This window comes from Poecilia mexicana, unplaced genomic scaffold (assembly GCF_051168715.1).
Source record: "Poecilia mexicana isolate PSO_F unplaced genomic scaffold, ASM5116871v1 scaffold_23, whole genome shotgun sequence".
NCBI classification, from domain to species: Eukaryota; Metazoa; Chordata; class Actinopteri; order Cyprinodontiformes; family Poeciliidae; genus Poecilia; species Poecilia mexicana.
The window spans coordinates 13828461-13840915 of record NW_028263392.1 but is presented as its reverse complement, the minus strand read 5'-3'; the positions used below and the strand labels follow the sequence as shown (position 1 = coordinate 13840915).

At 40.0% G+C, this 12455-nt stretch overlaps 1 protein-coding gene across 4 annotated transcripts in view; it reads left to right on the top strand.

The window, feature by feature from the left end:
* The window catches only part of ppp1r12a (protein phosphatase 1, regulatory subunit 12A), a 46559-nt gene that overhangs the window by 19449 nt on the left and 14655 nt on the right, over positions 1-12455 (top strand). For 3 of the 4 annotated variants that reach the window (XM_014988454.2, XM_014988436.2, XM_014988421.2), the window contains exons 2-9: positions 303-433; positions 5138-5256; positions 8393-8552; positions 9612-9756; positions 9834-9908; positions 9998-10089; positions 10186-10343; positions 10433-10560. In XM_014988454.2, the coding sequence (XP_014843940.2) occupies positions 303-433; positions 5138-5256; positions 8393-8552; positions 9612-9756; positions 9834-9908; positions 9998-10089; positions 10186-10343; positions 10433-10560 (1008 nt within the window). Of the gene's footprint in view, positions 1-302; positions 434-5137; positions 5257-8392; positions 8553-9611; positions 9757-9833; positions 9909-9997; positions 10090-10185; positions 10344-10432; positions 10561-11435; positions 11544-12455 lie in introns of all 4 variants that reach the window. The other variant, XM_088003461.1, reaches the window with a different exon arrangement.

Below are 12455 nucleotides of genomic sequence, written 5' to 3'. Positions count from 1 at the left end.
ATTTATAGCTGACCTATTCCACTTTTCCCCTTCTCTTCATAAATTATCAGTATATAAACACAACACGTCAACGGCTGTATCAGCCAGCGTAGCGTTACACTCTGCGGTATTTCAAGCAGCCCTGCTATGTGCAGGCATTTTGGTAAAGCTCCAGCTGCCTAAATTCCTCAACAGTTCTGGACACACACAGCAATCCATCAGCAGGACTCAAATGCTCTTTCCCACTGACATAAACTCACGTCAAAGTGTGTGTGTGTGTGGGGAGAGGTTTGTGGTCTCATTCTGCTCCCCTTTTCTTTTAGGCTTGCATAGATGACAACATTGACATGGTGACATTCCTGGTGGAACACGGAGCCAGCGTCAACCAGCCTGACAACGAGGGCTGGATCCCCCTCCATGCTGCAGCTTCTTGTGGATACCTCGACATAGCAGAGTAAGGATCTTTTTTTTTTTTCTTTCTTTCTTGGAAACATTATCAGATTTGAGTTCTGCTTACTCATCCTTTACATCCTGTCTTGTTTTTACACTGAATGCTGCACTCTTTAATCTAAAGATCAAACAAAAATGGATGACTGGTTTGACCCATGAGTTCAGTTTGAGCCTGACTATTTCACCATTTTCTTTGCCGTTTTGTCTGAGTTTCCTTAACACTACGAAAACACACAGAACAAAACGGCTAAGATATTTTTCAATGCTATTCTACCACATCAGTGCTGATGCTAGCAAAATCTAACAAAACAGTGCTTACAACTACCTTTTATTGGTAAATTCTTTGTATTACACTTCTTGAGTATTAGGAATAGAACATGTATTTTTTTATTAACAATTGAGCTGCGGACAAGAATAGGCAAGCAGCTGACCTTTTCTGACCATCTTCACATACCATTAACCTGTCAGTGTCTTTGGCTTTCTTTTATTTTGTTTCTCTTCTGCCCGTTTTTCTGATCAAAATGGCATAACAGCAAAATAAAAGCCTGAAGTTTATATATTTATATGGATCTGCCACCACTGGCAGCTTCTAGCTGCAAAGCTGGCTACTGTGTGCTGTGCTGCTCTCAGTAGTGAAGGAAAACTAGAGACAGTCCACAGTAGAGGGAAAGAAAGGTACCTAAGAAAAGTTAAGTCAAATCCATTTTCGGTTCATGCCTGTGAAAACAACTTGAACATTAATGCTTCTTGCATTTGAATGACAGTAACGTAGTGAATGTGGTTTGGTCTTCATGTTTCAGATACATTTGGTACAGCACAACACGGCTTACTGTCGGGTATTTTTTCTATTGACTCACTTCTGGTTGCATTTTCAGATGAGAATGTTAAAATATTTTCAGACAAAGGAAGATGTTGATATGGTGTTGGATGGAGAGATTAGGGTTGGACAGTTGGACAAATTTATTGACCATCAGCGGCCCCTCACCTGGTCGTACTTTTAAAAGCAATTTTTCTTTTTTGTAGGGTTTTTATTTCTCCCTAATAGTTACTTTCTAAATTAATAACAGTGCTTGATTGAAGCCAAAAGACACAGCCCATGGAAAAAATAACTAATGCATTTAATAGTGCATACAAACTCCTTCCAGCTGCAAACAAAGCTTTTGTTTTCCCCAGAGATTCTTCAAAAGCAGCGGCAATTTATTTATTCACTTATAACAAAGGCATTCGTCTAGATAATAAATCATTTATTGTGACACAATTCCCTCACGTTCTCAGGAATTTAGAAATGATAGTGATTTGTACCGTGACGTGTAATATTTAAATATAAAGTTCCTTCTGTGATAGTGGTGATTGAAACAAATCTAACACTTAATAGATATTATGCTACTCAACATTAATGGGCTTCCTCAGACTGATTTCCAATACAACAGGCCAAAAAAAACTGTTTTCATCCAGAGTTGCTTAGAATTTCCATAGAGATTATGTGTTAGTGTTGGGTTGTCAGAGTTCAGGGCTTTTTAATTGAGGTTCTTAAAGCTGAAGCTAACGGCTAACCAATATGACAGCAGACTTCTGCCATCTTCTACCATTTGCTCCAGAATGTCTCTGTGCAGTTATTTGCACAGGAAATGGAAGTAAATGGTGTGATACCACTGATTTTGTCAAACAGTCCAAGAATAGAACATGTGAAGCATTTCAAGCGAGACCCTCACATAGAAGTAAGGTGGTGTTAAACTCATTTCTTCACTTTGTGTAGAATATTTGTGTTTTTCACATTGTTTCCTATTTGTTTCTGGTGTAAATAATTGTCTTATGTGTAAATGACTGAATAATGCAAACAGGGCTCTTTAAAGATTAATCAAATAGTATGACTATGACTTTAAACTGGAGTTGTTTTAAAGTCTGCTTTGGTCGCCTCTTTGGCTAGCTGTTAGCTTTAGCCTCTAGGTCCAATAATCCTGAGTATATTTTAAATCTAGACTCCAACAGTAATTTGTTGTGATTAAAATAACAGCTTATAACCTTTTCAAGAAAACATTTCAAAATTCTAAACCATCACTTCTAGGCCCAAACTGTGAAACTCATGTGCTTTTTGACCTTGAAGTACTCACTCATGATAGAAGTTTGAATCCTGACGTTCTCACACCATGTAAGATTGCTCTTCAAAGAATGAAGCAAAGTTCCCTGTGTCGGTGAGGGTTGAATGACTTGTTGCCAGCTGAAACAAAATAACCACCTCAGTAATTTTCCAACAGGAGTTTCTTTCATCTTTACTAGGTTAAATTTAGGGGGTGACTCCTTTTTTAGCTGGGCTTTGCGGTTCAGATGTGTTTTAGCATTGTAGAGTATTTTCAGCCACATGCTAATTTTGTATTAATTTGAAAATATTTCAGGCCACAAAATCGGGAACACTCGGGTTATGGAAACTAAAGCAGCACCACCATCACTTCTGCAAAGACGATGCTTTAAATCAGCCAACTCTAATTTAAAAAAAATAATAATAATTACCTGATCCAGAGTTATGGTTGGTGCTCCTTCAGTTTCAAAGCGGTGCCTGTTTTGCTTAATCTAGAAATACTCCCTGTGGTTAATGGTTCTTATTAATGTTCTTCTTAGTACCACAAAAATGGAAATGTATGCTCAACGTTGAATATTTCAAACAATTGTTAGCAACAAAACAAATAGCTAATCCCACTATTTAACGCAGAATTTATTTTATGAGACGGAGAACGTCTGTCAGCCAGCAGTGAACGTCAACGGGTTGTTTTAAAGCCTTTGCATTCTCGCTTCCAGTAACCTTCCTATAGCTATTTGTTAAACTCCCCTTCAATATTTACCAGTTCTGGTGTCTTGACATAAAAACCCTTGTTTTTTTGTTGTTGAATTCTAAGAGATTAGGGTTGCTCTCTACACTTAGAGCTGCACTATAGTATTTCTTGCCCTTTTTGTATTTGTCAGCGAAGAAGATGGCTCATGTTGGCATAAACCAACACACAGATGTTATCTGGAGATATTTAAATGGGCTGAAGGGGCTAAAGGAGCTCAGTAGTACTCATTGTTCAGCATAGTGGGAGTGTTCGTTGACCTGCTTTACTAGGGTTACATTTCAGAAGTCTAGCTCTGGGCTGATATGTTTTTTCCAAAAACTGCAGCTGGCAGGGGAGAAGCAAACATACCGTATTGAATAACATATTGAAAAATTCTGCTTCGTTTTGGTCTAAAACTGGTCAGTTCTGAGTGGATCCTCAGGAACACACCAGCAAGAGGCAGCGTAACAGAAAACAAGAAGCCATTTGTTTAACATTTTCGGGGAAAATGTCAAGTGGCTGTGCCGATATGGGTGACTAATGGAGACATCATGTCACAGAGGGAGAAACTACAACCTGACGTAGGCTGGAAGCTCTCAGTAGGTCCATTTAAATCCCAGCATCCTCTTTTACAATCGCTGTAGTCAATGAACAGAGCCAGATCTGTTTGGCTCCGTTCTCACCAAGGTCAACCTAATGCAGGCTTTGGGTACGAAACTCAGTGAGACTGCAGACCACAAAACCACAGAACCTATTGAGCCAACCTTGGGGGGGGGGAAAAAAAGGAACAGAACGTCCAATCAAAAAGGTTGAAAATTTGACGTAATTGTTCTTGGTCAGTTTCTATTTGTGTGAAATTCAAGAGTGTTTGAAGTGGGTTGTTGGTCTAAAGAGAAAGGCCTGAGTGTGACCACCGCTTTAATTGGAGGCAGCTGAACTAGAGAGGCTTAATGGTTTAAATGTCTTCAGTTGCTGCAGGAAAGAAGGCCTTGAAATTAAAATGACATTTGCTTCATCTGACTTCATCTTTTTATGCTTTATTTTTTAAAGCCGCTGCGCTTTCTTCATAGCCTTAGGAGACCCAGAGAAACAAATGCAATTAAATCAAGATCTTGGCTAATAAATATTAGAGCCGCACAATGTATTGGACTGGACTAGTCATCCCAATGTCAATGCATGCACTACGGAGACAGCAAATTACTGCAGTGATTTAAGGCGCTATGTGCTGAAACTATGCCAAATTCATAATTGGGAGTTTTAATGGATCACCACCATATTTGATGCCCACACCTGTTAAGATCTGAGTGACCAGGCAGACCAGAATCCAACATTCAGTGGTGAAGATAATAAAATGATTGAAATGTTTCCATTTTGTTACTTTCTACTCCCATTTCTTACCTCCGAGTGAATCCTTTCGTACCTTTCTTGAACCATTTTGTGTCACTTTATTATTCTTTGCAATTATGGAAATGCATGTAATGTTTGGATGTTTATGTAGTTTCCATTGATTATGGTTCATGCTTGGTACCAAACTTGTTTTCTTTCTTTGGCAGATAGATTTCTAAACATTCATAATCTAACGTTGTCATCTTATTGGCTCATTATGTAACCCTGTTGCAGAATAAAATGTCATGCATTACTCCTGTGTACTTGTATGAATGCTCCTTTAGCACAGTTATGATTATTTAACTGCATTGATTGATTACAATTTCTTCTATAAGTGTTATATCTACCTGACCTGTAAAACAATACGCACCCGTGAGCTCCACCACCGGCATTGGAACTAAAAGCAAAAATCATCAGGTTCCTTCCTATCTACCAGTTTCCTCAGAGGTTTTAGGAGCTAACGATTCCCTTCACATTGTTTTGAGGAATGAAATTGCTGAAATTCTCCCCTGCAGGTATCTGATCAGCCAAGGTGCTAATGTTGGAGTTGTGAACAGTGAGGGGGAGACGCCTCTGGACATTGCTGAGGAGGAGCCAATGGAGGAACTTCTACAAAACGAGATTAACCGACAAGGTACAGTATGTCGTCCATCCCCCAACTCCCTGTGGGATGAGCCAAAACTTCTCATTACTCAGTTTAGAAAAATGTGCTGTTGGCAAATATCTTGATCATTTGGTAAAGTATGACTAACTACATTTGACTGTATTGTAATGGGGTTATTGGACTGTGTGTGAATGGATCTGAATCTTGCTGTATGATTGGATTGCATCGAAACAATTTGAATTGAAGTTAATAAATGCCTTCATGACAGTCTTTGTTAATGGCGCCATTTCGAAACACAGAACTGAATCTAAAAGAAGATATGAACGTATAAATATTTGGAACCAACTTTATTACATAATGTCTAGAATCAAATGATGCACTTAAATTTTAATGGCATCCTGAAGGAGCCTCTTGGTATTTCATGCATGCAAGTCTGTGTTTTGAAATATGAGCTAAAGAGTCGGTGCGTCAGCCACCTGCTGCTTTCCTGGCTCCCTAATATAACTAACTCGTTATAGAAAAGTCATCCATCTGTGTCATTCACCGTCATGTGATGATTCAAAGTGAAAAGTTGAGTTTTTACTATTTCTGTTCGGGACACTCCTTCATGGAGAGCAGCTGTCTGCCAGCGTGTCACCCGGCTCCTGTCCACAGGGGGCGCTCATCAGTTTGTATTGTACAAAAAGACCTGGTTCATTGTCTGAGGCATCAACTGTGTTGGATAAATCAATTTGTTTGTTTACGGTCAACAAGTCGCATTGCATGTGCATACATTTCCACCTCAACAGATCTATATGCGATACTTAAAGCATCTTTATTTGCCTTAAGTATTGGATCACCCTCAGCCGAATCCCCTATTATTAAATAATTCTAAATTGTTTGCAATGTCCAGATCTCGGCGAGCAAAATCCAAGTTTTGTTTGTCAAAACAAAAACAGGATTGCAGAAACTGCTTTCATGACAAAGCTCGCAGTGATCCTGTCCTGAGGGCAGTTGCTCTTTTCTTTTCTTTTCTTTTTCTTTTCATGCTAGAGGTAGTAGGCAGCATTATGCAACTAGCTGTTGTGTAACACTTCCCTGCGTTTGTGGTTTGATTTTTCTGTTTTCAGATGGACACCACAGAGTTAAACTTGTTAGCAAGGGGCCAACAGAATCGCTCAGCTTAGAAAACTTGTCCTCGATTCTGTAGAGGGAACTCCCAAAGCTCCATCTTCAAATTGAAATCTGGAGATTAATGCTGCAGTGGCATCGTTTTCATGTCATCATCAAATATTTCAGTATTTCACTGCGATCTGTGTCATCTCACGTCAGATAGACTCGTTTCTCTCACTTAAGGAAAATCAGCTTTGGAGTGCCAAGTTTTCCACTTAGCTCTTGCTCTGTTGCTGCTTAGAGGCCATTAGGCTCCATGCTTTTTATAGACTGTGTTGTCTGCTTCAGTAGAGATCAAAGGATGCTGACTGACCCGGTCAGTCCTGGTTCTCTACATTAGGTAAAATGATGTGCATCAGTTTGCTGTCATGCTCTGGTGAATTACATTGAATGCAGTGCCTTGCATAGACATTTTTGAACTTTTCCATGTTATCATGTTGGGGTAATCTCTACTGCTTTTAGTAAGAGTTTGTTATAAACATTCAAAACTTTGCAGTGATAGAAAAATGATGCCTGGTTTTATCTTTTTTGTGGGATAGCAGTCTGTTTTCTGTCTCCAAGGTGATGGTTTGTACAGCAATTCATTTTAAATGGGTCTCTACCATGTGGTTGCACCCAGAGCAGAGGTCAGTGACCTTTGGTTCAGATAAACAAAATCTGTTTAGAGAAACAAATGACCTTAACAGAACCTACTATTTAATTTGTTTCTATTAAATTAAAGGGTAACTACTTTAAGTCTGATCATTTATTTTTAAATGTCAAAATACATAATTTACAACAAAGACAAAAAATTGCTTAGTAGTTATTATTGCACTGCTATTGTAATTTTATACAGAAATGTTTTGCATATGTTACTTTAAAACACCTATGAAAAGTTGCCAAAGCTGATTTAAAAATAAATAAATACTTTACATCTTAAAACTTTGCCTAATGCTTTAGCATTTGTAGCCAAAGTGATTGAGATCAACAGTGGAGTCTTAAATGCAACATGTGGCTCTTGAGCTTCAGGTTGCAGAATAGCTCAATCTCAGACGAGACCATTTATTTCACTAATTGTTTTGTTGAATTATAAAACATTGATATTTTGTAAAGTTGAGAAAATATGAATGCAGTCAAACTCCGAACCAGTGGAAAGTAAAATAAGATGGCATGACTCTAACTTTCCTCCTTCCACTTTCTTTAAAATGTCGGTTTTTCCTCAACCGAGCATTTGCCAACCCGAGCATGCAGTCGCAGGCTTTCCTTTTTTAGCTTTTGATCAGAATGGAGCAAAAAAGCTTTATGATGAGCTTAAGCTTGGCTCCGACCCCAGAACACTTCTTGGGTCTTTGTTTATGTAATGCAGTTGAGGCTCCGCTGGAAAATCAGCGCAGCACGCAGCAGTGAGTTTTCAGGCCATGTTTCAGCCAGGTGTCACACTAAGTCGGGGCTGTTTTCACCGCTTCCTTGTATGGATTGTATAACACTGACATACTGACCCACTTAACCAGCTAAGCAGCGTCTGTGTTTGCAACTATTGTGTTGTTTAATTTACTGGATATTGGCACAAACTGTTCCCCAAAGCACAACAAAGTACTCAACAAAACCCTTGTATTCGGAGGTGGCGCTATAATTATCTACGGTCTGGTTTTCCTCTTCCAGAGCCTGAAATACAGCATAACACAAAGACTTGGCTGAAGTTAATTACAGTGATGCCTACGGTTGAAACTGTGGCTTGTTGTGTGTGTGTGTGTGTGTGTGTGTGTGTGTGTGTGTGTGTGTGTGTGTGTGTGTGTGTGCGCGCGTTTGTAGAAGTTCGACTGACATCACCTGACAAACTGTAAATGAAGCCAGGTGAGACATCCTTCTGGTATGCTTGCCAATCAGCCAGATGCAATCAAATGTATGGAAATGTTGATAAAAGTGCCAAGAGTTATTCTACTATTTCCACTTTGGGAATATATCTGGCGAGGCAGCAGCTTTCTCTTCCGAATGCAGGTAGTCTTTACAGTTTCATTTGTCTTCATTCCTCCAGGGTTGGACATAGAGGCAGCCCGAAAAGAGGAGGAGCGCATCATGCTGAGAGATGCTCGGCAATGGCTGAACAGCGGTCAGATTCAAGACACCCGGCACGCCAAGTCGGGAGGAACGGCGCTCCATGTAGCCGCCGCCAAAGGATACGTGGAGGTTTTAAAGTAAGCATCGCTGCATGTAGCAACCTGCAGCACGACGCTGGTTCACCGGGTGCATTCAGAGGAGCACAAGGGGACGAAGTTGGGTTATGACAGCGGTCGTAACACAAGATTTCCCAGCGTAGTTGCGTCTTATCATTTTGCTTTGTTTTGACATGGTTTCTGTGGGTTGTTAATACACTTTGCGCCGCGTGAGCATCGGAGCGGCAGCAACTTGTTCCTCGGCTCCGGGATGACGGCCAGAACGCCGCTGCCTGTGGTTCTTCTAGGTCCTGTGTGACACTGAGCTGTCGGTTTGCTCTTCATCCAGCTTCAGCAGTACAATTGAAATAAAACAAACAGTTTGCAAAGTTTAAAAAGGACGTTTTCACAGAGTTCCTCGCAAAACAGTTATATCTCTTAAACTTGGTCACGTGTTCTTATAACAACCACAAATGTCAATGTTTTAGGGTATTTTATGTGATGGACAAACCCAAATTTGTTTCTTGCATTTATATTTAACCCCTTTTTACTCCAAATAAAGGTCTGGAAATGCCAGAGAGGTCAGGGATAAAGTCGTGGAGAAGCTTAAATCAGGATTAGGATAAAAACGCATTCAACACTGCAAAAACTCAAAATCTTACCAAGTATTTTTTGGTCTAGTTTCAGGTGCAAATATCTCAGAGCTTTTGAAATAAGACAAAATTAACTTAAAAACAACTTGAATAACCTATAGAAACTTGTATTCTCCTGGCAGGTTTTCCTACTTATAAGATGTTTTTCCAAAATTATAAGGGAAATAATCTACCAGTGAAACTAGTTCATTTTTATTAATATTAAATAATTATTGACTTGTATCTTGCATAAAAGTTGCTTAATAGTTTTACAGTGAAGATCAATTACAGTGCAGTCCTGGTGCGTCACAAACGATTCTACTTAAATATTTTGCTGCATGTGATCATGAACTACTTTTCCAAAGCAGAGATTTTTGTTAATCTGACTCGAGGTTGTGTCGTTCTTGGCAGCTGCTTAAAGTATCAGTTATCAACATTCACTAATTCACACACTCTTTCTGTCGCCCAGGCTTTTAATCCAAGCAGGTTATGACATAAATATTAAGGACTATGATGGCTGGACGCCTCTCCACGCAGCGGCGCACTGGGGCAAAGAGGAGGCGTGTAGAATACTCGTGGAGAATCTGTGCAACATGGAGCTCGTTAATAAAATGGTGGGTATTGGAAGCTTGTTGTTACTCGCGCAAGTGTTTCTGCAGCACTTGAATTATTTTTACCTCTTTCCCTTCAGGGCCAGACTGCTTTTGATGTAGCTGATGAAGATGTTCTGGGATATTTAGAAGAGCTACAAAAGAAACAAAACCTGGTGAGTCACTGACTGGATAATTCGTTCAAGCTTAATGAGTTTGGATGAGCTTCTGAGACCGATTGTCATTCTTCTTGTGTTTATTCCAGCTGATGAGGGAGAAGAAGGACGCGAAGAAGTCTCCTTTGATTGAGGTGACAACCACAGGGGACAACAACCAATCACTGAAACCATTCAAAAGGTAGAGGGGGGGGGGTGTAACATGAGGGGGGGAAAAATAAATCTGTGCAAATATTTACATGAAAGGATCACATTTCTGCTCTAATCTCCGCTTCAGCAAAGAAACGCTGCTTCTGGAGCCGGAAAAGACCGCGCCGCGCATCGAGACCTTAGAACCGGAGAAGGTGGACGAAGAGGAAGAGGGGAAGAAGGACGAATCGAGCTGTTCGAGTGAGGAGGAGGACGAGGAAGATTCAGAGTCTGAAACTGAAGCAGGTGATGTTCACAAAAAGAAAAACGTGAATTAAGAGATTTTGCTGAATATTTGTCATTATGACGTAGCTAAAAATGTTCTTTATTACAAGACAAGAGCAAGCCTCCGGCAGCGGTGACCAGCAGCACGACGACGACAACGACCCCGGCCGCCGTCAGCACGTCGTCTCCGACGAGTCCAGCAAATCAGGTGACGACGCCCACTTCACCAGTTAAGAAGGTAAAACCTCTCGGCTGAATTTCTTATTAAAACAGTTTAGTTTTTGAGATTTCTTTGAATAAACCCTTTAAGGAAGTCCAGAGTTGCAGCTCAGGCATGATCCAACAGTCATCCTGCTGGTTTAAGGGGGTGATTTCTTTTTCAAGGCACTGTGTGTGAATGCAGGTGGTCTGGATTGAACATAGTGCTGATATTAATTCACTCTTTAACTGAAATCAGTTAAATAAGTTTTTTTTTTTTCTTTCTTTCTTTCTTTGGCTCTTAAACAAAAAGGAATTCCCATTCAGAATTACTTCTTGGAAAATTTGGACCTATAAAAGCTCCAGATTTTAGCTGTAGATTTTATTTTCCTTGGTCAATTGTGTTGTTGCCACTTTTGGATCTGCTGCCCTCTGCTGGCAAAAAGACTCAACTCCTCCTCTAGCATTACTGAGCATGGCAAAATGTAAGCTGCTGTGGCTGCTTGTGTGACTAAGGGAAAGCAACTGAACTGTCTTGGATGGCCAGACGCTGCTGACTGAATCAAAAGCTGTGTGGAAAAGTTAAATCGACACAGGAAGTGTTGAACTCAGTCACTGAGTTTAACTCATCCTGTCTGCTTCAGTAGTTCTGCTTCTTAAACTTCCAGACTTTATTTAAAGCCTGGTTCTTACACGCCACACTTGATTGACAATTGAGCATTTTTCATACCGAGCCACTGCAATTATTTCACCTGATCGGCACCATTAGTTCGGCGACTCGGCTTTGAAGTCCTCACGCACAAAGTGTGTCTCTTTTGCTTCTGCTTCTGTCTTATTTTCTTTTTCAACCTTTCTGTCTTCCTCCCTGTCCGTCCCGTTTTATCATCCTCGGCTCTTGCCGCGGTCGCCTTTTAGTTTGATTACATTACACCTCTCATGCCTTTGGCGGAGCCAGGCTGTCCTGCATTGTGGCGTCAAGGTTTGCGCAAAACTGGCATTTCTCTTGTGCCCAAAAAACCCATGGTGAGGCATTGGTGTGCACCAGAGTTGTTGTCTCATCCTACATGCACTTGTGCACTCTCACAAAGCACTAAAGTCTCCCCTAACTCCCCACCTGTCCCATGTGATGTAGGATTTTTCCACTTGCTGGGGTTGGCCTGTTAAAGAATTTTGTGCAGCAGTAAGTTGTGATGTCTTCAGGGGACGGCAGCTTTTGACCTGCAGATGCCACATCATCAATCACTTCCAGCTTTCCATTATGTTTTCACTTACAAATGAAGTAAATATTTGTACAATTGTGTAAAAACTAAAATTTTTAATTCCCCGCAGAATTCTTTTGACTTATATTTAACCATGGCTTCTACCCTAGTGGAAAAATCCAACAAGTGATTGAACTTCCTTTTCACTCATCAACATTACATGGTGCTTTTTCCACTTGTAATCAACAAATGCACTGCTAATATTTTTTTAAGTTGTGTTTGTGTGTTTCCTGTGTTTTAAACTGCTTTCATCCTTTGACAGAGGTTAAAATAGTATGGAATCAAAGTTTTCTTTGCTAAAACCTTAGATCGAAGCCAAATCGTAAAGATGGTGGGAAGATCTTTTTTCTTCTTGGGGTTTTATCCTTAAAAACATAAAGTGTTTTGCATAAGTAATTGCTCCCCTTCAGCTTTTCACATTTTGTCACATTACTATGACAAACTAAAGACTTTTATATATTATGACCGAGAAAGTTGCATATAAATGTGAAAAAAGAAACATGATGATTCAAGATGGGTTTTCTTTTTTAATTACCCCAAAAATAAAGTGTGTATTCAGCTGACTTACACTGAAAAGTGTGAATAAAATTCAGTGTAATCGGTGATGGCAGCATCATGCTACATGAGTTAGCATGGCTAGGGAAACTGACTGGAGCTGATGGTCAATTCAAAGCCA